The sequence below is a fragment of the Arachis stenosperma genome, chromosome 4 (genome assembly GCF_014773155.1).
Source record: "Arachis stenosperma cultivar V10309 chromosome 4, arast.V10309.gnm1.PFL2, whole genome shotgun sequence".
Taxonomy (NCBI): Eukaryota; Viridiplantae; Streptophyta; class Magnoliopsida; order Fabales; family Fabaceae; genus Arachis; species Arachis stenosperma.
The window spans coordinates 126594290-126618496 of record NC_080380.1 but is presented as its reverse complement, the minus strand read 5'-3'; the positions used below and the strand labels follow the sequence as shown (position 1 = coordinate 126618496).

Genomic DNA, 24207 nt, shown 5'->3' with positions numbered 1-24207 from the left:
TACTTAGTATTTATGGCTTTTAGACTTATGTTAAATATTATTTATCTTTTGACCAAGTAGTTTAACCGGTTTCAGATTATTTGATATGTTCCTCTACGGTTTATATTATAATGCACAATATGAAAGATGTCCAAAGTGGTTTAATCAAACAGGTAAAATAACAGGAGTTTATTCATCTGAAATTTTTGTGTTAAAGAAACATGTTGACAGTCACATACTTAACCAACCATACATTACTAAGATTATATAGACCATGAAACAACTGAAACAGCATAGACGGCATGTTACACGACATGAGATCTACGCATCCCCTCCACCACTTTGTCTTCGCTGGTGACAGTTCCTCCGCGTATGCCCAGGCTGATGGCATAGCCCACAACGCTTCGGCTGATTCTCCTGAGACTGATCCATACTTCCACGGATCCTTGTTGCCTTTGGACGACCTTCCTTTGCACGCCGTATATTAGGGTCAGGAATGATGGTTGGCCCAGCATATGGAGGCCATAGTCCTTCAGGGATAGGTGGGAGAAACCCCTGGTTGTAAACGTTGAACACCTCACTCATACGATACACCTCGTGAACATATGACGCCCAGTTAAGCCGGGAGTAGGCGCAACACGCAATGGCGTGGCAACAAGGATAATGCAGCGCTTGGAAGTGGCCACAGTCGCATCGGTGATCTTTAAGGGAAACTCTATAGCTACCCAGCGAGAAGGTCCCCGTTGGTGTTGTCTCAGCGACAGTGTACTCGGACTGATGCCTGTCGTATAATGTCACAGTGAAGCACCTAGAGTCTCTTAGGTTCCGATCAATAGCCTTGACCAATGCCTGACAGAATTCATGGCCAGATCCGAGTTGTGCCTCTGTTGTCTGTCCCCGTACCACAAATAGCTGAGCAAGCCTCCCGTAGGTTGACTTAACCAACGATGTGACCGGCAGGTTGCGTGTTCCCTTTAGCACGAAGTTCACACATTCACTGATGTTTATGGTCATGTGCCCGAACCGTCGACCAGCATCCTCATGTTGGGTCCATTTGTCATACTCCATACGGTTGGCCCAGTCACACATTGCTGGATTCTCAGTCCGCATGATGTCGAACCAGTAGTAAAACTCTGCCTCAGTCTTTGCGTAGGCAGCATTCACCAGCATCCTCCTTGAGTCCTTACCTTTGAACGTTAGGGCAAAATTCGCAGCCACATGCCTTATACAGTATGCCCGAAAAACCCGAGGAGGAAGCCATCCAGTCTCAGGTGCCTCAAGCCCTGCCTTGATCCCATTATGCCTGTCAGAGATAACAAGGATACCCTCCTGAGGAGTCACATGCTCTCGGAGATTGGACAAGAAGAATGACCACGACTCTGCATTTTCGCCCTCCACAAGGGCAAATGCTATCGGGAGGATGTTCGAGTTCCCGTCCTGAGCTATCGCCAATAGCAGCGTCCCTCCATACTTCCCATACAAGTGGGTACCATCAATACTGACGAGGGGCTTGTAATGCCGGAATGCCTCGATACAGGGTGGAAATGTCCAGAAAAGCCGGTGAAAGTTCACCGTGGACTCATCAACCCCACCACCAATCCGAACAGGAGACGTCTTCAGCACCGTGATTGTTCCCGGCATTATTGCATGGATCCCTAGCATCCAACGTCGCAACTCCGCGTAAGACTCTTCCCAATCTCTGTATATTTGTGCCACTGCCTTCTGCTTAGCCATCCAAACCTTCCTGTAACTAGGCCTGAAACCGTAATCAGCTTCTGTCGCTTGTTGAAGTACCTTTACCGTAACTGCAGCATCGGCCCTAACCATAGGAAGAATCCTCGCACATATAATGTGGTAATCCAGCTGACGGTGATCACTTGAAATAGAAGTTGCGAGGCATGTGTGTGGCCCGTTGTACCTCCTAACCTCCCAAGTCCCCTTTCGTGCACGAAGCGCTACACGAATCAACCAACTACAACCCTTGCCGAATTCCTTGCATTTTCCATGATACTTCAAATGATCCGATTCGATGACTCTGTACTCAACACCTCGCCGGATGCTATAGTCCTTTACACTCTGCACAGCTTCTTCTTTACTCTGGAATGATTGCCCAATCTGAAATTCTGTAGAAGATCCCCCCACTCTGTTACCACTGTCTTCCTGTTGACCAAGAGCTTCCAAGTTTAGTGTGGAGAAGTGTGGAGGGTACTGATGAGAACCAGAACTTGAAGGCCGATGCTGCGCATGTGGATCGCCACCTATGTCATCGTCGCTGTCACCATCGATATCAACAGGCTCCTGGTCAGACTCATCGTCACGCATTGCATTCTCTACTTGATCAGGTCCACCAAAGTCTTCGATATAAGGTACGAGGCCACCACCGGTACCCACAACGTGGGGAGGCTCAATGACTGCTGCATTCTCCAAAGGTACAGAACCAACAACCTCTGTTCGGTCTAAATCAGCCGCAAACGAAGGTGATTGAACCGGCAGAAGATACGGTCTGACCGCAGGCATCGAACTAGATGCACCACCCGCGGCAGCTGGGCAAGGAACTGGAGCGGATGCCCCAGAACTATCGACACCAACCTCCAACTTCGCGAACAACTCATGGATTCTGATCTCCGGAAAACTCCTTACATAGTAGAACAGAACCCTAATATCTTCATCAGCCTTAACCGCAAAGGTTTCATACTGAACACCGGTCGAGACAACCGCCATGGGAATCTTGTAGAATAGTTTCTTCACCCACTTGCTACCCAACACGCCAAGCTTCTCCAAGATGCTGTTCTTCAAATCTGACAAACTCATCGACGAACTGATAAAAATACTTAGTGGTTCTCTGTCGTAAACTTCACACCTTGGCTTTTGCTTTTTTTTATTTTCCCAGAGCAATGCACTAGGGCAAGAAAACTCTCTTCCTCACTAGCCATTGTGAGAATGATCTCTTATGGAGCTTGAATCACCCACATATATATAGACTTCCCGTCATAGTAAACCGTGGGAACCTACAAGGTTTTCTGGCCATTATTTACCCTACATAAACCGTGGTAACCCACAAGGGTTTATGTGCAATCAACTTTCCTCATAAACCGTGGTGACTCTCCACGGTTTATGCATGCCATCTTTCCTTCGTAAACCGTGGTGACATACCACGGTTTACACTCTATAAGTTTTACCCATAAACCGATGGAACCTGCCACGGTTTATGCACGTTTTGAAACCGTGGTGGGTTGCCACGGATTACATAGAAATGGCTTTTTGCACATGCACGTAACAACAACCAGTTTTGCACAATTAGGTAAACGATTCTGCTATTCTATTTATTTAAGTAAATTGCCCTATATATTAATTAGTAATGCAAAATATCGTACATGCAAGATTTTAACAATAGCACGAGAAATTAATCAACAGTCATCAAGAAATAAAAGGGCAATTTACTTATTTAAATAGAATGGGAGATTCCTTTACCTAAATGTGCAAAAGTGTTTGTTGTTACGTGCATGTGCAAAAAGCCATTTCTATGTAATCCGTGGTAACCCACCACGATTTCAAAACGTTCATAAACCGTGGCAGGTCCCAGCGGTTTATGGGCAAAAATTATAGAGTGTAAACCGTGGTAAGTCACCACGGTTTACGAAAGAAAGATGGCATGCATAAACTGTGGAGAGTCACCACGGTTTATGAGGAAAGTTGATTGGACATAAAACCTGGTAACCCACCACGGTTTATGTGTGTGTAGCTATATAAGTAATCCGCTGAAGGCAGGGACGGATCATTTGAGACAGCACAAAAAAAAGGAAGTTGTTGTTGTGTTGAGAGGATTTGGGAAAACTTTGGAGGTGTGAAGGAGGAGTGGGTGGTGGAGCCAATGGAGGATGAGGATCGCTTGTTCCGACTAAATGGTGTCGCTCACGTGGCAGGATATATCGACGAAGAGGTTAGTTACTATTATTGTTATTATTATTGTTATTAAAATTCATACTAATATAGCAATTGATATTATTAGGAATATTGTTAGTAAAAATATTTTATTATGTTTATTTGTATTGTTATTCTGATTAATGTTATTTACATAAATATTGATATTATTATGGTTACTGTCAATCAAAATGTGAGGCGTTTATTAATATTGTCTACATAAATGTTAATATTATTATCGGTATTGTTAGTAATGCATATTTTATTATGCTTATTTATCTTGTTAGTCTGGTTAATAGTATTTTTGTAAAATATTTTATTATAAATGTTAATATTTTATTGAAAAATATTTTTTTCTGTATTTATATTGTTATAATGAGTGCATAGTATTCGTAGCTTCACTGTTTATTACACAATAAGAGAATCAATGAATTTAATGTGACGAGTCTAATAATTTTTACGAAAATTATGTTTGGTGTTGTTTGTAATGGTTGTATGTTAAGGGATCTTGTTACCCACGTTTTGCAGCCTAGTAGGGTTATTAGCACCGTTAGGCGGCAGCAGAATATGCCCTTACATGACCGGATTATACCGTATCTGGAGACTGCGGGCCTGTATCATCTGGCTAGGCTAAACAGTCAGTGGTTCTGGGTTGATGAGTCTCTCCTTAGCGCATTTATTGAGCGGTGGTGTCCGGAGACCCACACGTTCCATATGCCGTTTGGTGAGTGAACCATTACTTTACAGGATGTTGCGTATCAGCTGGGTTTGCCGATTGATGGTGCGCCCGTTAGTGGGTGCTTGACTGAGTTTGAGAATCTGATGGAACACGGTAGACCAGAATGGGTGTGGTTCCGGGAGTTGTTCGGGGAGTTACCTCCACAGAGTAAAGTCAAGCAGATGACAGTGTGCTACACATGGTTCCACGAGAGGTTCTGGGTTCTCCCTGCAGATGCTACTGATGAGACCGTGCGTGTATACGCACGCGCTTATATCCTGTTGCTGTTGTCGTCTCAGCTGTTTGCGGACAAGAACGCAAACAGGGTACACCTTCGCTGGTTGCCTTATTTGGCATCATTGGACGACTTGGGCAGATATAGCTGGGGCTCCGCTACACTGGCCTGGTTGTATAGGTGTCTTTGTCGTGGTACAAACAGGAACGTCGTTAACTTGGCTGGGCCGCTACAGCTACTACAGTCTTGGATTTTCTGGAGATTTCCCACTTTGAGGCCCACTGGTTTTGACCGGTTCGGGTTTCCTCTTGCTTCCAGGTATGGTTTAGTATTTTCCATTCATAAATTGTAAAAACAGCATGTGTTATGGTTTTTTTTGACATCATTTCAATTAAAATTGTAGGTAGGCTGATTTTGTGCCGAGGAACAATGTAGGGGCACAGAGATTAGTTTCCGCACGCCTTGCACTGGATCGATGGTGCACGAAATTGTAATCACACTTTTGCAATCCCGCACAACTAACCAGCAAGTGCACTGGGTCGTCCAAGTAATACCTTGCGTGAGCAAGGGTCGATCCCACGGAGATTGTCGGCTTGAAGCAAGCTATGGTTATCTTGTAGATCTTAGTCAGGATATCAGAAATTATCTGGATTGATTGTAAAAAGCAACAGAACATGAAATTAGTACTTGTTCAGCAGTAATGGAGAATAGGTTGAGGTTTTGGAGATGCTCCATCTTCTGAATCTCTGCTTTCCTACTGTCTTCTTCATCAAACACGCAAGGCTCCTTCCATGGCAAGCTGTATGTAGGGTTTCACCGTTGTCAGTGGCTACCTCCCATCCTCTCAGTGAAAATGTTCCTATGCTCTGTCACAGCATGGCTAATCAGCTGTCGGTTCTCGGTCAGGCCGGAATAGAATCCATCGATCCTTTTGCGTCTGTCACTAACGCCCCGCCTGCTAGGAGTTTGAAGCACGTCACAGTCATTCAGTCATTGAATCCTACTCAGAATACCACAGACAAGGTTTAGACCTTCCGGATTCTCTTGAATGCCGCCATCAGTTCTAGCTTATACCACGAAGATTCTGGTTAAGGAATCCAAGAGATATCTACTCAATCTAAAGTAGAACAGAGGTGGTTGTCAGGCACATATTCATAGTTGAGAATGATGATGAGTGTCACGGATCATCACATTCATCCGGGTTAAGAACAAGTGATATCTTAGAATGGAAGCAAGCATGATTGAATAAGAAACAGTAGTAATTGCATTAATCCATCAAGACACAGCAGAGCTCCTCACCCCCAACCATGGGGTTTAGAGACTCATGCCGTGGAAAGTATACAATGAAACATGTAAAAGTGTCATGAGGTACAGATACAATGTCAAAAGGTCCTATTAATAGTAAACTAGTAACCTAGGGTGTACAGAAATGAGTAAATAACAGAAAAATCCACTTCTGGGTCCACTTGGTGTGTGCTTGGGCTGATTAATGAAGCATTTTCGTGTAGAGACCTTTTCTGGAGTTAAACGCCAGCTTTCATGCCAGTTTGGGCGTTTAACTCCAAGTTTTATGCCAGTTCCAGCGTTTAACGCTGGAATTTCTGAGGCCAAATTGCTACGCCGGTTTGGGCCATCAAATCTTGGGCAAAGTATGGACTATTATATATTGCTGGAAAGCCCAGGATGTCTACTTTCTAATGCCGTTGAGAGCGCGCCAATTGGGCTTTTGTAGCTCCAGAAAATCTACTTCGAGTGCAGGGAGGTCAGAATCCAACAGCATCTGCAGTCCTTTTCAGTCTCTGAATCAGATTTTTGCTCAGAACCTTCAATTTCAGTCAGAAAATACCTGAAATCACAGAAAAACACACAAACTCATAGTAAAGTCCAGAAAAGTGAATATTAACTAAACACTACTAAAAATATACTAAAAACTAACTAAAAGATACTAAAAACATACTAAAAACAATGCCAAAAAGCGTATAAATTATCCGCTCATCACAACACCAAACTTAAATTGTTGCTTGTCCCCAAGCAACTGAAAATCAAAATAGAATAAAAAGAAGAGAATATACTATAGACTCCAAAATATCAAAGAAACATAGTTCCAATTAGATGAGCGGGACTTGTAGCTTTTTGCCTCCGAACAGTTTTGGCATCTCGCTCTATCCTTTGAAGTTCAGAATGATTGGCATCTATGAGAACTCAGAACTCAGATAGTGTTATTGATTCTCCTAGTTAAGTATGATGATTCTTGAACATAGCTAGTGTATGAGTCTTGGCTGTGGCCCAAAGCACTCTGTCTTCCAGTATTACCACCGGATACATACATGCCACAGACACATAATTGGGTGAACCTTTTTAGATTGTGACTCAGCTTTGCTAAAGTCCCCAATTAGAGGTGTCCAGGGTTCTTAAGCACACTCTTTTTGCCTTGGTTCACAACTTTATTTCTTTCTTTTTCTTTTTCTTCTCTTTTTTTTTCTTTCTTTTTTTTCGAAATTTTTTTTTTTTTGGATTCACTGCTTTTTCTTGCTTCAAGAATCAATTTGATGATTTTTCAGATCCTCAATAACAGTTCTCTTTCTCCTCATTCTTTCAAGAGCCAACAATTTTAACATTCTCAAAACAACAAATTCAAAAGACATATGCACTGTTCAAGCATACATTCAGAAAACAAAAAGTATTGTCACCACATCAAACTGATCCAACTAGTTTCAAGGATAAATTTCGAAACCCTGTACTTCTTGTTCTTTTGTGATTAAAGCATTTTTCATTTAAGAGAGGTGATGGATTCATAGGACATTCATAACTTTAAGGCATAAATTTTATTAATTATGAATTAAGAACAAGACTCAAATATAGATATAAGATGAGACTAAAAAAAATAAAAATAGGAATAGAAAACAAGAGAAAAACGCAAAAATAGGCTCCTAATGATAGAGGTTTTCACAGAGTTAGGACTCAACAACCTTGATTTTGAGAAGTGGATGCTCCCTCAGCTTGAGAGGAGAGCTTTTGGCGTTTCATCTCTTGGATTTCACGCCCCTGCTCCTCTTGCTCCTTCCATTGACTTCTTGGTGATTGGATGTTTAATGGGTATGAATTCATCTGCTTCCATCTTCACCCCAGCCTCTTTACAGAGCAAGGAGATCAAGCTTGGGTAGGCCAGTTTGGCTTCAGTGGAATTTTTATTTGCAATTGTGTAGATCTCACAAACAATCACATGATGAACCTCCACTTCTTTTCCAAGCATAATGCAATGAATCATCACTGCTCTCTTGATGGTGACCTCAGAACGGTTGCTAGTGGGCAATATGGAACGCCCAATAAAGTCTAGCCAACCTCTTGCAATTGGTTTGAGGTCTCCCCTCTTGAGTTGGTTTGGGACACCCTTAGAATTGGTTATCCACTTAGTTCCAGGGAGGCATATGTCCTCTAGAACTTGATCCAACCCTTTATCTGCTCTCACCATTCTCCTATTAAAGGAGTCAGGATCATCTTGCAGTTGAGGTAACTTGAAGATTTCTCTTATTTTGTCCAGATGGAAGTACATAACTTTCCCTCTGACCATGGTTCTGTAGGTATGGTAAGCGGTTCCAGTCATTCTCTACTTATCTGTTAGCCACAGATTTGAGTAGAATTCCTGAACCATGTTCCTTCCAACCTTTATTTCAGGATTGGTTAGAACTTCCCATCCTCTGTTTCGAATTTGCTCTTGGATCCCCGGATATTCATCTTCTTTCAGATCAAATTTAACTTCCGGGATCACTGACCTCAGACCCATTATTTTTTGATAATGGTTTTCATGTTCTTTGGTTAAGAACTTCTCTTGATTCCAAAGATTCTTTGGAATAGTCTCTTTCTTTCCTCTTAAATTGGTTTGTTTTCCCTTAGGAGCCATGATCTTGATGAATCTTGGCTTAGTGATCACGGAAAAGCACACCAAACTTAGAGGTTTGCTTGTCCTCAAGCAAAAGAAAGGAAGGAAGAGAGAGGGAGGAAGAGGAAATTCGAATGGTGTGGTGGAAAGAGGGAGCCAAACGTGTATTTATAAGGTGGGGAGGGGAGTTTTCGAAAAAAAAGAAATTTGAAAGGAGATTTGAGAAGATATGGAAAGAAATTGAGAAAAAAGGGTGAAATTTTTGAACAAAATTTGGGAATGATTTGAGAGATTTGAAGAGTGATTTTAGATTTTTGAAAATTTGAAAGTGAATGATGAGAGATTGAAATGTATTTTTGTAGAAAAATATGGGTAAGAAAAGGAAAGTTTGAAAAAATCTGATTTGAAAACAAAATTGTGGTCCCCCCACCTTGCTGGCGTTAAACGCCCAGAATGGCACTCATTCTGGCGTTTAACGCCCAATTGATGCCCCTTTTGGGCGTTTAACGCCCAGCCAGGTGCCCTGGCTGGCGTTAAACGCCAGAAATCCTTTATCACTGGGCGTTTTTCTGAACGCCCAGGATGCTGCACACCTGGCGTTAAACGCCCAGAATGGTGCCCATTCTGGCGTTTAACGCCCAAAATGGCACCATTCCTGGCGTTAAACGCCCAGAATGATACCCATTCTGGCGTTTAACGCCCAAAATGCCCCTTACTGGCGTTTTTTCGCCAGTAAGCTCATTTTCTCTGCTTTTTGAGCTGAATCCTTCTGTAACTCTGTGAATTCCTTCATTTTTGATACTTGCCTCTGTAAGAACTAATCATATAACCTCCTAATGACTGGGTTGCCTCCCAGCAAGCGCTTCTTTACTGTCCTTAGCTGGACCTTTACTGGGAATCACTCAAGTCTCAGTTTTAAGCATTCCTGCTCAAAATTGTTCTCAAGATAATGCTTGATTCTCTGTCCATTAACAATGAACTTTTTGTCAGAATCAATATCCTGAAGCTCAACATATTCATATGGTGACACTCCTGTGATCACATACGGACCCCTCCACCGGGATTTGAGTTTTCCTGGGAACAATTTGAGCCTGGAGTTGAAGAGCAGAACCTTTTGTCCTGGCTCAAAGACTCTGGTTGACAATTTCTTGTCATGCCACTTTTTTGCCTTTTCCTTGTAAATTTTTGCATTTTCAAAGGCATTGAGTCTGAACTCCTCTAGCTCATTTAACTGGAGCAATCTTTTTTCACCAGCTAACTGAGCATCCATGTTTAGGAATCTGGTTGCCCAGTAGGCTTTATGTTCCAGTTCCACAGGCAAATGACAGGCCTTCCCATACACCAGTTGGTATAGAGAGGTTCCTATAGGAGTCTTGAATGCTGTTCTGTATGCCCACAGAGCATCATCCAAGCTCTTTGCCCAATCCTTTCTTCGGGCTATCACAGTCCGTTCTAGGATTCTTTTTAGCTCTCTGTTAGAGACTTCAGCTTGCCCATTTGTCTGTGGATGATACGGAGTTGCCACTTTATGGCTGATTCCATATCTAACCATAGCAGAGTATAGCTGTTTATTGCAGAAATGAGTGCCCCCATCACTGATTAGTACTCTGGGAACACCAAATCTGCTGAAAATGTGTTTCTGGAGGAATTTTAGCACGGTCTTGGTATCATTAGTGGGTGTAGCAATTGCTTCTACCCACTTAGATACATAGTCCACCGCCACCAGAATGTAAGTGTTTGAGTATGATGGTGGGAATGGCCCCATGAAGTCAATTCCCCATACATCAAACAATTCTATCTCTAATATCCCTTGTTGAGGCATGGCATATCCGTGAGGCAGGTTACCAGCTCTTTGGCAACTGTCACAGTTACGCACAAACTCTCGGGAATCTTTATAGAGAGTAGGCCAGTAGAAGCCACACTGGAGGACTTTAGTGGCTGTTCGCTCACTTCCAAAATGTCCTCCATACTGTGATCCATGGCAATGCCATAGGATCCTTTGTGCTTCTTCTCTGGGTACACATCTGCGGATCACTCCGTCAGCACATCTCTTAAAGAGATATGGTTCATCCCAGAGGTAGTACTTGGCATCTGAAATTAATTTCTTTCTTTGCACATTGCTGTACTCCTTGGGTATGAACCGCACAGCTTTATAGTTTGCCATATTTGCAAACCATGGAGCTTCCTGAATGGCAAAGAGTTGCTCATCTGGGAAAGTCTCAGAGATCTCAGTAGAAGGGAGGGACGCCCCAGCTACTGGTTCTATTCGGGATAGATGATCAGCTACTTGGTTCTCTGTCCCTTTTCTGTCTCTTATTTCTATATCAAACTCTTGCAGAAGCAACACCCATCTGATAAGCCTGGGTTTTGAATCCTGCTTTGTGAGTAAGTATTTAAGAGCAGCATGGTCAGTGTAAACAACCACCTTGGATCCTACTAGATAAGATCTAAACTTGTCAATGGCATAAACCACTGCAAGTAATTCTTTTTCTGTGGTTGTGTAATTCTTCTGTGCATCATTTAGAACACGGCTAGCATAGTAAATGACATGCAGAAGTTTGTTATGCCTCTGTCCCAACACTGCACCAATGGCATGGTCACTGGCATCACACATTAATTCAAATGGTAATGCCCAATCTGGTGCAGAGATGACTGGTGCTGTGACCAGTTTAGCTTTCAGGGTCTCAAATGCCTGCAGACACTGTGTGTCAAACACAAATGGTGTGTCAGCAGCTAGCAGGTTACTTAAAGGTTTTGCAATTTTTGAAAAATCCTTTATGAACCTTCTGTAGAATCCTGCATGCCCCAGAAAGCTTCTGATTGCCTTAACATTGGCAGGTGGTGGTAATTTTTTAATTACCTCTACCTTTGCCTTATCCACCTCTATTCCCCTGCTTGAAATTTTATGCCCAAGGACAATTCCCTCAGTCACCATAAAGTGACATTTCTCCCAGTTTAAAACCAGGTTAGTCTCTTGGCATCTTTTCAGGACAAGTGCTAGGTGATTAAGACAGGAGCTGAATGAGTCTCCATATACTGAGAAGTCATCCATGAAGACTTCCAGAAATTTCTCTACCATATCTGAGAAGATAGAGAGCATGCACCTCTGAAAGGTTGCAGGTGCATTGCACAGACCAAAAGGCATCCTTCTGTAGGCAAACACGCCAGAAGGGCAAGTAAATGCTGTTTTCTCTTGGTCCTGAGGATCTACTGCAATTTAATTGTAACCTGAATAGCCATCCAAAAAGCAGTAGTAATCATGACCAGCTAGTCTTTCTAGCATTTGGTCTATGAATGGTAAAGGAAAATGATCCTTTCTGGTGGCTGTATTGAGCCTTCTATAGTCAATACACATGCGCCACCCTGTGACTGTTCTTGTAGGAACCAGTTCATTTTTTTCATTATGAACCACTGTCATGCCTCCATTTTTGGGGACAACTTGGACAGGGCTCACCCAGGGGCTATCAGAAATAGGATAAATAATCCCAGCCTCTAGTAATTTAGTGACCTCTTTCTGCACTACCTCCTTCATGGCTGGATTTAGCCTCCTTTGTGGTTGGACCACTGGTTTGGCATTATCCTCCAACAGGATCTTGTGCATGCATCTAGCTGGGCTAATGCCCTTGAGATCACTTATGGACCACCCAAGAGCTGTCTTGTGTGTCCTTAGCACTTGAATCAGTGCTTCCTCTTCCTGTGGATTTAAAGCAGAGCTTATAATCACTGGAAAAGTGTCACCCTTTCCCAGAAATGCATACTTCAGGGATGGTGGTAGAGGTTTGAGTTCAGGTTTGGGAGGTTTATCCTCCTCCTGAGGAATTTTCGAAAATTCCTTTGCTTCCTCTAGTTCTTCTTGATCAGGTTGAGCATCTTTGAAGATGTCCTCAAGCTCTGATTCTAGGCTTTCAGCCATATTGATCTCTTCTACCAGAGAGTCAATAATGTCAGCGCCCATGCAGTCATTTGGTGTGTCTGGATACTGCATAGCTTTTACAGCATTCAACTTGAACTCATCCTCATTAACTCTGAGGGTTACTTCCCCTCTTTGTACATCAATGAGAGTTCGTCCAGTTGCTAGGAAAGGTCTTCCTAGAATGAGAGTTGCACTCTTGTGCTCCTCCATTTCCAGCACCACAAAGTCAGTGGGAAAGGCAAAGGGTCCAACCTTGACAATCATGTCCTCTATTATGCCTGATGGGTGTTTAATGGAGCCATCAGCAAGTTGGAGGCATATCCTGGTTGGTTTGACTTCTCCAGCCAACCCAAGCTTTCTGATAGTGGATGCAGGTATTAGATTGATGCTTGCTCCAAGATCACATAGAGCTGTCTTGGTGCAAGCACCTTCTAATGTGCATGGTATCATAAAGCTTCCAGGATCTTGAAGCTTCTCTGGTAAGCTTTTCAGAATGACTGCACTACATTCTTCAGTGAGAAACACTTTTTCAGTTTCTCTCCAATCCTTCTTATGACTTAGGATCTCTTTCATGAACTTAGCATAAGAAGGTATTTGCTCAAGTGCCTCTGCAAACGGAATCTTATTTCAAGAGTCCTTAGATAGTCTGCAAAGCGGGCAAATTGCTTATCCTGTTCCGCTTTGCGGAGTTTCTGAGGATAAGGCATCTTGGCTTGATATTCTTCAACCTTAGATGCTGCAGGTTTATCCCTTACAGAAGTCGTTGAAGAAGCCTTGTTAGAGGGATTACTGTCAGCACTCTCAGGTGTCTGATCTCCCCTTAGCGTCTGAACGCCAGGATTGGGTGGAAAATGGGCGTTTAACGCCAACTTTTCCCCCTTTTCTGGCATTTGAACGCCAGAACTGGGCAAGGAATGGGCGTTTAACGCCAGCTTTCCTTCCCTTTCTGGCGTTTGAACGCCAATATTCCTCTCTGGGCTCTTACTGTCCTCAGAGGGATTCTGAACAGTGGTTTGGTTATCCTCTGTCAATTGTTCCTTGTTTGGCTTTTTGCTCTTTTGAGCAGTGGTATTCAGTGTCTTCCCACTCCTCAGTTGAACTGCTTGACATTCCTCTGTTATCTGTTTAGATATTTGCTGTTTTGCTTGATTCAACTGCAGTTCTATGTTCTTGTTAGCAACCTTAGTATCATAGAGTATTTCTTTAAATTCTGCTAACTGTTCTGTCATCAGGAGCAATTGTTGATTAAGCTCATTCATCTGTTCTTGAGGGTTGGGATCAGTGACTAATGCCATGACTTCCTCTTTTGGAACGAACTCATTGCTAGAATATAAGTATTGGTTTCTAGCAACAGTGTCTATAAGCTCTTGAGCTTCTTCAATTGTCTTCCTCATGTGTATAGATCCACCAGCTGAGTGGTCTAAAGACATCTGAGCTTTTTCTGTAAGCCCATAGTAGAAAATGTCTAACTGTACCCACTCTGAAAACATTTCAGAGGGACATTTCCTTAGCATACCTCTATACCTCTCCCAGGCATTGTAAAGGGATTCATTATCCTCTTGTTTAAAGCCTTGGATGTCCAGCCTTAGCTGTGTCATCCTCTTTGGAGGGTAAAAATGATTCAGAAATTTGTCTGACAACTGTTTCCATGTCTTTATGCTTGCTGTAGGTTGGTTATTCAACCACCTTTTAGCTTGATCTTTTACAGCAAATGGAAACAGTAATAGTCTGTAGACATCCTGATCTACCTCTTTATCATGTACTGTGTCAGCAATTTGTAAGAACTGTGCCAGAAACTCAGTAGGTTCTTCCTGTGGACGACCGGAATACTGGCAGTTTTGCTGCACTATGATAATGAGTTGAGGATTTAGCTCAAAGCTGCTTGCTTTGATGGGAGGTGTACAGATGCTACTCCCATATGCAGCTGTAATGGGGTTAGCATATGACCCCAGAGTCCTTTTGGACTGATCAATCCCTCTTAGGTCCATAATGGACAAAAGGGAAATGATAATGATTGCAAGTAGATAAATTTTGGTTTTTTTTTTTTTTTAAGAATTAACCAAAAAAAAAAAATAAAACAAAAGGAAATTAAAATAAAAAATTCGAAAATCAAAAAGAAAACAAGATCAAAGCAAATTGAGAACTGAATCAATTAGTTAATTAAAAAGATTTTGAAAACAACAATTAAAAAGATATTATTTGAAAAATTTTTATGAAAAAGATTTGATTTTTGAAAAGAGGAAAGAGAAAAACAACAAAAAGACACCAAACTTAAAATTTTTAGAAAATCAAACACTAATTTTCGAAAATTTTTAAAGGAAAAACACAAAGAGGACACCAAACTTAGAATTTTTATGAATCAAAAAGGGACTAAGAACATACAAAATCGAAAATTTTAAAAGAAAAACAAAAGCATGCAATTGACACCAAACTTAGAATATGAAACTAGACTCAACTAAAAGACTCTAAACCAACAAAAATAAAACAGTCCTAATCTAAGCAACAAGATAAGCCGTCAGTTGTCCAAACTCGAACAATCCCCGGCAACGGCGCCAAAAACTTGGTGCACGAAATTGCAATCACACTTTTGCAATCCCGCACAACTAACCAGCAAGTGCACTGGGTCGTCCAAGTAATACCTTGCGTGAGCAAGGGTCGATCCCACGGAGATTGTCGGCTTGAAGCAAGCTATGGTTATCTTGTAGATCTTAGTCAGGATATCAGAAATTATCATGATTGATTGTAAAAAGCAACAGAACATGAAATTAGTACTTGTTCAGCAGTAATGGAGAATAGGTTGAGGTTTTGGAGATGCTCCATCTTCTGAATCTCTGCTTTCCTACTGTCTTCTTCATCAAACACGCAAGGCTCCTTCCATGGCAAGCTATATGTAGGGTTTCACCGTTGTCAGTGGCTACCTCCCATCCTCTCAGTGAAAATGTTCCTATGCTCTGTCACAGCATGGCTAATCAGCTGTCGGTTCTCGGTCAGGCCGGAATAGAATCCATCGATCCTTTTGCGTCTGTCACTAACGCCCCGCCTGCTAGGAGTTTGAAGCACGTCACAGTCATTCAGTCATTGAATCCTACTCAGAATACCACAGACAAGGTTTAGACCTTCCGGATTCTCTTGAATGCCGCCATCAGTTCTAGCTTATACCACGAAGATTCTGGTTAAGGAATCCAAGAGATATCTACTCAATCTAAAGTTGAACAGAGGTGGTTGTCAGGCACATATTCATAGTTGAGAATGATGATGAGTGTCACGGATCATCACATTCATCCGGGTTAAGAACAAGTGATATCTTAGAATGGAAGCAAGCATGATTGAATAAGAAACAGTAGTAATTGCATTAATCCATCAAGACACAGCAGAGCTCCTCACCCCCAACCATGGGGTTTAGAGACTCATGCCGTGGAAAGTATACAATGAAACATGTAAAAGTGTCATGAGGTACAGATACAATGTCAAAAGGTCCTATTAATAGTAAACTAGTAACCTAGGGTGTACAGAAATGAGTAAATGACAGAAAAATCCACTTCTGGGTCCACTTGGTGTGTGCTTGGGCTGAGCAATGAAGCATTTTCGTGTAGAGACCTTTTCTGGAGTTAAACGCCAGCTTTCATGCCAGTTTGGGCGTTTAACTCCAAGTTTTATGCCAGTTCCAGCGTTTAATGCTGGAATTTCTGAGGCCGAATTGCTACGCCGGTTTGGGCCATCAAATCTTAGGCAAAGTATGGACTATTATATATTGCTGGAAAGCCCAGGATGTCTACTTTCTAATGCCATTGAAATCGCGCCAATTGGGCTTCTGTAGCTCCAGAAAATCCACTTCGAGTGCAGGGAGGTCAGAATCCAACAGCATCTGCAGTCCTTTTCAGTCTCTGAATCAGATTTTTGCTCAGAACCTTCAATTTCAGTCAGAAAATACCTGAAATCACAGAAAAACACACAAACTCATAGTAAAGTCCAGAAAAGTGAATATTAACTAAAAACTACTAAAAATATACTAAAAACTAACTAAAAGATACTAAAAACAATGCCAAAAAGCGTATAAATTATCCGCTCATCAATCGACTGCGTGTCCACGATGTGAGTCATTTATTTATTACTGATACTTGTACTAGTTTTTCTTAAATGTCACTGTCTCATCAAACTCTTACTGTTTCTATGCAGTTTGTGTGGGAGCCTTATTCTTCTGTTGATGTTGCTGCTGTTATTCATCCGGAGATACTAGCTGACGAGCACCGACGGCTATGGACGGCCGTCACTAGCCTGATATATTTTGTTGCGATCGAGTGGCACCAGGTCGATAGGGTTCTACCCCAGTTCGGCGGTGTTCAGCATCTCCCACAGGGAGCTCTGAACATAGATTGGCTACATGCGAAGGATGGTAGGGGTGGGGACCGGTGGTTTCCTACATATTATCAGGAGTGGCACCAGCTTTGGGAGGACAGGCTTCAGTCAGTCATATGGGTCGATCGAGTCCTCGACCCCGGTCCATCAGCAGATTACCTGGAGTGGTGGTGCCGTGTGGCGCACAGGTTCCTATCCCCAAATGTAGCATTTCAGGATCCGAGGCCGATTGTGTTGACTGAGGAGGCGCGTCACAGAGGGTCATCCCAGGCACCTCCTAGAGTGCACGTTTATGACATACCAGATAACAGACGAGTCGATCGGCGTCGCCGTATAGGGTCCCGGACCACCGATCACGAGTGGAGGGAGTTTGCCGACCGTTTGGAGCAGGATGTTCCTGGAGCTGAGCCTGGGGATGCAGTGGACTACCGTGTTCCTCGACGTAGAGGCAGACAGCCACCTGTGCGGCCTAACCGTCGAGGTGCGCCTGACAGAGGACCATCCGAGCAGGGGGACGGCGCTGATCACGTGCCCGGTAAGGAGGTAGTTGGATCAACATCAGCTATGGATCAGCCGACGTTCGACGTGGGTACTAGCTCTCAGCTGTTTGGGAACGTGAGCCCACATGCTTTTGCTGAGTTTACTACCGCGGCTGTCAGGATGGACATTGCTGATCCTGTTACTGAGTCCGAGTTCTACAGGGACATAGCAGACATGCTTAGGGATGATGATGATACCCATTATAGGCCACAGATGCCTGAGGAGCATGCCCAGTTTGCTGATCAGCAGCCACGGAGTGACGATGTTCAGGCTCAGTTGGCAGTTGACCTCAATGAGCCTGCAGTATCTCCGTCTGACCCATGGTTTGCGTTAGGAGGGACACCTGCCTCTACTTTCAGCGCGGTTCCCGCACAGCCCTCAGCACCAGCGGCAGATCACAGACCTAGACGGGTGAGGCGTCCTCCTTTGTGTGGCACCGGAGGTCACCTGCTTGGCCAGTTCGACGATGATGACAGTGACACCATTGAGGATTCTGATTAGTTATGTTATATGTTCCTATCCGGTAGGGACTTTGTTAGTTTATGTATTGAGCATGCTACTTAGTATTTATGGCTTTCAGACTTATGTTAAATATTATTTATCTTTTGACCAAGTAGTTTAACCGGTTTCAGATTATTTGATATGTTCCTCTACGGTTTATATTATAATGCACAATATGAAAGATGTCCAAAGTGGTTTAATCAAACAGGTAAAATTACAGGAGATTATTCATCTGAAATTTTTGTGTTAAAGAAACATGTTGACAGTCACATACTTAACCAACCATACATTACTAAGATTATATAGACCATGAAACAACTGAAACAGCATAGACGACATGTTACACGACATGAGATCTACGCATCCCCTCCACCACTTTGTCTTCGCTGGTGACAGTTCCTCCGCGTATGCCCAGGCTGACGGCATAGCCCACAACGCTTCGGCTGATTCACCTGAGACTGATCCATACTTCCACGGATCCTGGTTGCCTTTGGACGACCTTCCTTTGCACGCCGCATATTAGGGTCAGGAATGATGGTTGGTCCAGCATATGGAGGCCATAGTCCTTCAGGGATAGGTGGGAGAAACCCCTGGTTGTAAACGTTGAACACCTCACTCATACGATACACCTCGTGAACATATGACGCCCAGTTAAGCCGGGAGTAGGTGCAACACGCAATGGCGTGGCAACAAGGATAATGCAGCGCCTGGAAGTGGCCACAGTCGCATCGGTGATCTTTAAGGGAAAGTCTATAGCTACCCAGCGAGAAGGTCCCCGTTGGTGTTGTCTCAGCGACGTTGTACTCGGACTGATGCCTGTTGTATAATGTCACAGTGAAGCACCTATAGTCTCTTAGGTTCCGATCAATAGCCTTGACCAATGCCTGACAGAATTCATGGCCAGATCCGAGTTGTGCCTCTGCTGTCTGTCCCCGTACCACAAATAGCTGAGCAAGCCTCTCGTAGGTTGACTTAACCAACGATGTGACCAGCAGGTTGCGAGTTCCCTTTAGCACGGAGTTCACACATTCACTGATGTTTGTGGTCATGTGCCCGAACCGTCGACCAGCATCCTCATGTTGGGTCCATTTGTCATACTCCATACGGTTGGTCCAGTCACACATTGTTGGATTCTCAGTCCGCATGATGTCAAACCAGTAGTAAAACTCTGCCTCAGTCTTTGCGTAGGCAGCATTCACCAGCATCCTCCTTGAGTCCTTACCTTTGAACGTTAGGGCAAAATTCGCAGCCACATGCCTTATACAGTAGGCCCGGAAAGCCCGAGGAGGCAGCCATCCAGTCTCAGGTGCCTCAAGCGCTGCCTTGATCCCATTATGCCTGTCAGAGATAACAAGGATACCCTCCTGAGGAGTCACATGCTCTCGGAGATTGGACAAGAAGAATGACCACGACTCTGCATTTTCGCCCTCCACAAGGGCAAATGCTATCGGGAGGATGTTCGAGTTCCCGTCCTGAGCTATCGCCAACAGCAACGTCCCTCCATACTTCCCATACAAGTGGGTACCATCAATACTGACGAGGGGCTTGCAATGCCGGAATGCCTCGATACATTGTGGAAATGTCCAGAAAAGCCGGTGAAAGTACACTGTGGACTCATCAACCCTACCACCAATCCGAACAGGAGACGTCTTCAGCACCGTGATTGTTCCCGGCATTGTCGCCTGGATCCCTAGCATCCAACGTGGCAACTCCGTGTAAGACTCTTTCCAATCTCCGTATATTTGTGCCACTGCCTTCTGCTTAGCCATCCAAACCTTCCTGTAACTAGGCCTGAAACCGTAATCAGCTTCTGTCGCTTGTTGAAGTACCTTTACCGTAACCGCAGCAACGGCCCTAACCATAGGAAGAATCCTCGCACATATAACGTGGTAATCCAGCTGACGGTGATCACTTGAAATAGAAGTTGCGAGGCATGTGTGTGGCCCGTTGTACCTCCTAACCTCCCAAGTCCCCTTTCGTGCACGAAGCGCTACACGAATCAACCAACTACAACCCTTGCCGAATTTCTTGCATTTTCCATGATACTTCAAATGATCCGATTCGATGACTCTGTACTCAACACCTCGCCGGATGCTATAGTCCTTTACACTCAGCACAACTTCATCTTTACTATGGAATGATTACCCAATCTAAAATTCTGTAGAAGATCCCCCCACTCTGTTACCACTGTCTTCCTGTTGACCAAGAGCTTCCAAGTTTAGTGTGGAGAAGTGTGGAGGGTACTGATGAGAACCAGAACTTGAAGGCCGATGCTGCGCATGTGGATCGCCACCTGTGTCATCGTCGCTGTCACCATCGATATCAACAGGCTCCTGGTCAGACTCATCGTCACCCATTGCATTCTCTACTTGATCAGGTCCACCAAAGTCTTCGATATAAGGTACGAGGCCACCACCGGTGCCCAAAACGTGGGGAGGCTCAATGACTGCTGTATTCTCCGAAGGTACAGAACCAACAACCTCCGTTCGGTCTAAATCAGCCGCAAACGAAGGTGATTGAACCGACGGAAGATACGGTCTGACCGCAGGCATCGAACTAGATACACCACCCGCGGCAGCTGGGCAAGGAACTGGAGCGGATGCCCCAGAACTATCGACACCAACCTCCAACTTCGCGAACAACTCATGGATTCTGATCTCCGGAAAACTCCTTACATAGTAGAACAGAACCCTAATATCTTCATCAGCCTTAACCGCAAAGGTTTCATACTGAACACCGGTCGAGACAACTGCCATGGGAATCTTGTAGAATAGTTTCTTCACCCACTTGCTACCCAACACGCCAAGCTTCTCCAAGATGCTGTTCTTCAAATCTGACAAACTCATCGACGAACTGATAAAAATACTTAGTGGTTCTCTGTCGGTAAACTTCACATCTTGGCTTTTGCTTTTTTTATTTTTCCAGAGCAATGCACTAGGGCAAGAAAACTCTCTTCCTCACTAGCCATTGTGAGAATGATCTCTTATGGAGCTTGAATCACCCACATATATATAGACTTCCCGTCATAGTAAACCGTGGGAACCTACAAGGTTTTCTAGCCATTATTTACCCTACATAAACCGTGGTAACCCACAAGGGTTTATGTGCAATCAACTTTCCTCAGAAACTGTGGTGACTCTCCACGGTTTATGCATGCCATCTTTCCTTCGTAAACCGTGGTGACATACCACGGTTTACACTCTATAATTTTTGTCCATAAACCGCTGGGACCTGCCACGGTTTATGCACGTTTTGAAACCGTGGTGGGTTGAGACGGATTACATAGAAATGGCTTTTTGCACATGCACATAACAACAACCAGTTTTGCACAATTAGGTAAATGATTCTGCTATTCTATTTATTTAAGTAAATTGCCCTATATATTAATTAGTAATGCAAAATATCGTACATGCAAGATTTTAACAATAGCGCGAGAAATTAATCAACAGTCATCAAGAAATAAAAGGGCAATTTACTTATTTAAATAGAATGGGAGATTCCTTTACCTAAATGTGCAAAAGTGTTTGTTATTACGTGCATGTGCAAAAAGCGATTTCTATGTAATCTGTGGCAACCTACCACGGTTTCAAAATGTTCATAAACCGTTGCAGGTCCCAGCGGTTTATGGGAAAAAATTATAGAGTGTAAACCATGGTAAGTCACCACGGTTTACGAAGGAAAGATGGCATGCATAAACCGTGGAGAGTCACCACGGTTTATGAGGAAAGTTGATTGCACATAAAACCTGGTAACCCACCGCGGTTTATGTGTGTGTAGCTATATAAGTAATCCGCTGAAGGCAGGGACGGATCATTTGAGACAGCACAAAAAAAAGGAAGTTGTTGTTGTGTTGAGAGGATTTGGGAAAACTTTGGAGGTGTGAAGGAGGAGTGGATGGTGGAGCCAATGCAGGATGAGGATCGCTTGTACCGACTAAATGGCATCGCTCACGTGGCAGGATATATCGACGAAGAGGTTAGTTACTATTATTGTTATTATTATTGTTATTAAAATTCATACTAATATAGCAATTGATATTATTAGGAATATTGTTAGTAAAAATATTTTATTATGTTTATTTGTATTGTTATTCTGATTAATGTTATTTACATAAATATTGATATTGTTATGGTTACTGTCAATCAAAATGTGAGGCGTTTATTAATATTGTCTACGTAAATGTTAATATTATTATCGGTATTGTTAGTAATGCATATTTTATTATGCTTATTTATCTTGTTAGTCTGGTTAATAGTATTTTTGTAAAATATTTTATTATAAATGTTAATATTTTATTGAAAAATATTTTTTTTTCTGTATTTATATTGTTATAATGAGTGCATAGTATTCGTAGCTTCACTGTTTATTACACAATAAGAGAATCAATGAATTTAATGTGACGAGTCTAATAATTTTTACAAAAATTATGTTTGGTGTTGTTTGTAATGGTTGTATGTTAAGGGATCTTGTTACCCACGTTTTGCATCCTAGTAGGGTTATTAGCGCCGTTAGGCGGCAGCAGAATATGCCCTTACATGACCGAATTATACCGTATCTGGAGACTGCGGGCTTGTATCATCTGGCTAGGCTAAACAGTCAGTGGTTCTGGGTTGATGAGTCTCTCCTTAGCGCATTTATTGAGCGGTGGCGTCCGGAGACCCACACGTTCCATATGCCGTTTGGTGAGTGCACCATTACTTTACAGGATGTTGCGTATCAGCTGGGTTTGCCGATTGATGGTGCGCCCATTAGTGGGTGCTTGACTGAGTTTGAGAATCTGATGGAACACGGTAGACCAGCATGGGTGTGGTTCCGGGAGTTGTTCGGGGAGTTACCTCCATAGAGTAAAGTCAAGCAGATGACAGTGTGCTACACATGGTTCCACGAGAGGTTCCGGGTTCTCCCTGCAGATGCTACTGATGAGACCGTGCGTGTATACGAACGCGCTTATATCCTGATGTTGTTGTCGTCTCAGCTGTTTGCGGACAAGAACGCAAACAGGGTACACCTTCGCTGGTTGCCTTATTTGGCATCATTGGACGACTTGGGCAAATATAGCTGGGGCTCCGCTGCACTGGCCTGGTTATATAAGTGTCTTTGTCGTGGTACAAACAGGAACGTCGTTAACTTGGCTGGGCCGCTACAGCTACTACAGTCTTGGATTTTCTGGAGGTTTCCCACTCTGAGGCCCACTGGTTTTGACCGGTTCGGGTTTCCTCTTGCTTCCAGGTATGGTTTAGTATTTTCCGTTCATAAATTGTAAAAACAGCATGTGTTATGGTTTGTTTTGACATCATTTCAATTAAAATTGTAGGTGGGCTGAGTTTGTGCCGAGGAACGATGCAGGGGCACAGAGATTAGTTTTCGCACGCCTTGCACTGGATCGACTGCGTGTCCACGATGTGAGTCATTTATTTATTACTGATACTTGTACTAGTTTTTCTTAAATGTCACTGTCTCATCAAACTCTTACTGTTTCTATGCAGTTTGTGTGGGAGCCTTATTCTTCTGTTGATGTTGCTGCTGTTATTCATCCGGAGATACTAGCTGACGAGCACCGACGGCTATGGACGGCCGTCACTAGCCTGATATATTTTGCTGCGATCGAGTGGCACTAGGTCGATAGGGTTCTACCCCAGTTCGGCGGTGTTCAGCATCTCCCAGAGGGAGCTCTGAACATAGATTGGCTACATGCGAAGGATGGTAGGGGTGGGGACCGGTGGTTTCCTACATATTATCAGGAGTGGCACCAACTTTGGGAGGACAGGCTTCAGTCAGTCATATGGGTCGATCGAGTCCTCAACCCCGGTCCATCAGCAGATTACCTGGAGTGGTGGTGCCGTGTGGCGCACAGGTTCCTATCCCCAGATGTAGCATTTCAGGATCCGAGGCCGATTGTGTTGACTGAGGAGGCGCGTCACAGAGGGTCGTCCCAGGCACCTCCTAGAGTGCACGTTTATGACAGACCAGATAACAGACGAGTCGATCGGCGTCGCCGTATAGGGACCCGGACCACCGATCGCGAGTGGAGGGAGTTTGCCGACCGTTTGGAGCAGGATGTTCCTGGAGCTGAGCCTGGGGATGCAGTGGACTACCGTGTTCCTCGACGTAGAGGCAGACGGCCACCTGCGCGGCCTAACCGTCGAGGTGCGCCTGACAGAGGA

The 24207-nt window shown here is 43.6% G+C and overlaps 2 protein-coding genes across 2 annotated transcripts; both read right to left on the bottom strand.

The window, feature by feature from the left end:
* Positions 1–300: 300 nt before the first annotated feature.
* Positions 301–2790, bottom strand: LOC130975459 (uncharacterized). Its single transcript, XM_057900256.1, has one exon. The coding sequence runs from the start codon at positions 2788–2790 to the stop codon at positions 301–303; it is 2490 nt and encodes an 829-aa protein (XP_057756239.1).
* A 15609-nt stretch (positions 2791–18399) lies between these two features.
* LOC130975458 (uncharacterized) lies at positions 18400–20889 on the bottom strand. Its single transcript, XM_057900255.1, has 2 exons — positions 20229–20889; positions 18400–20168 (listed from the first exon to the last, which is right to left on the bottom strand). The coding sequence occupies exons 1-2, from the start codon at positions 20887–20889 to the stop codon at positions 18400–18402; spliced, it is 2430 nt and encodes an 809-aa protein (XP_057756238.1).
* Positions 20890–24207: the final 3318 nt, after the last annotated feature.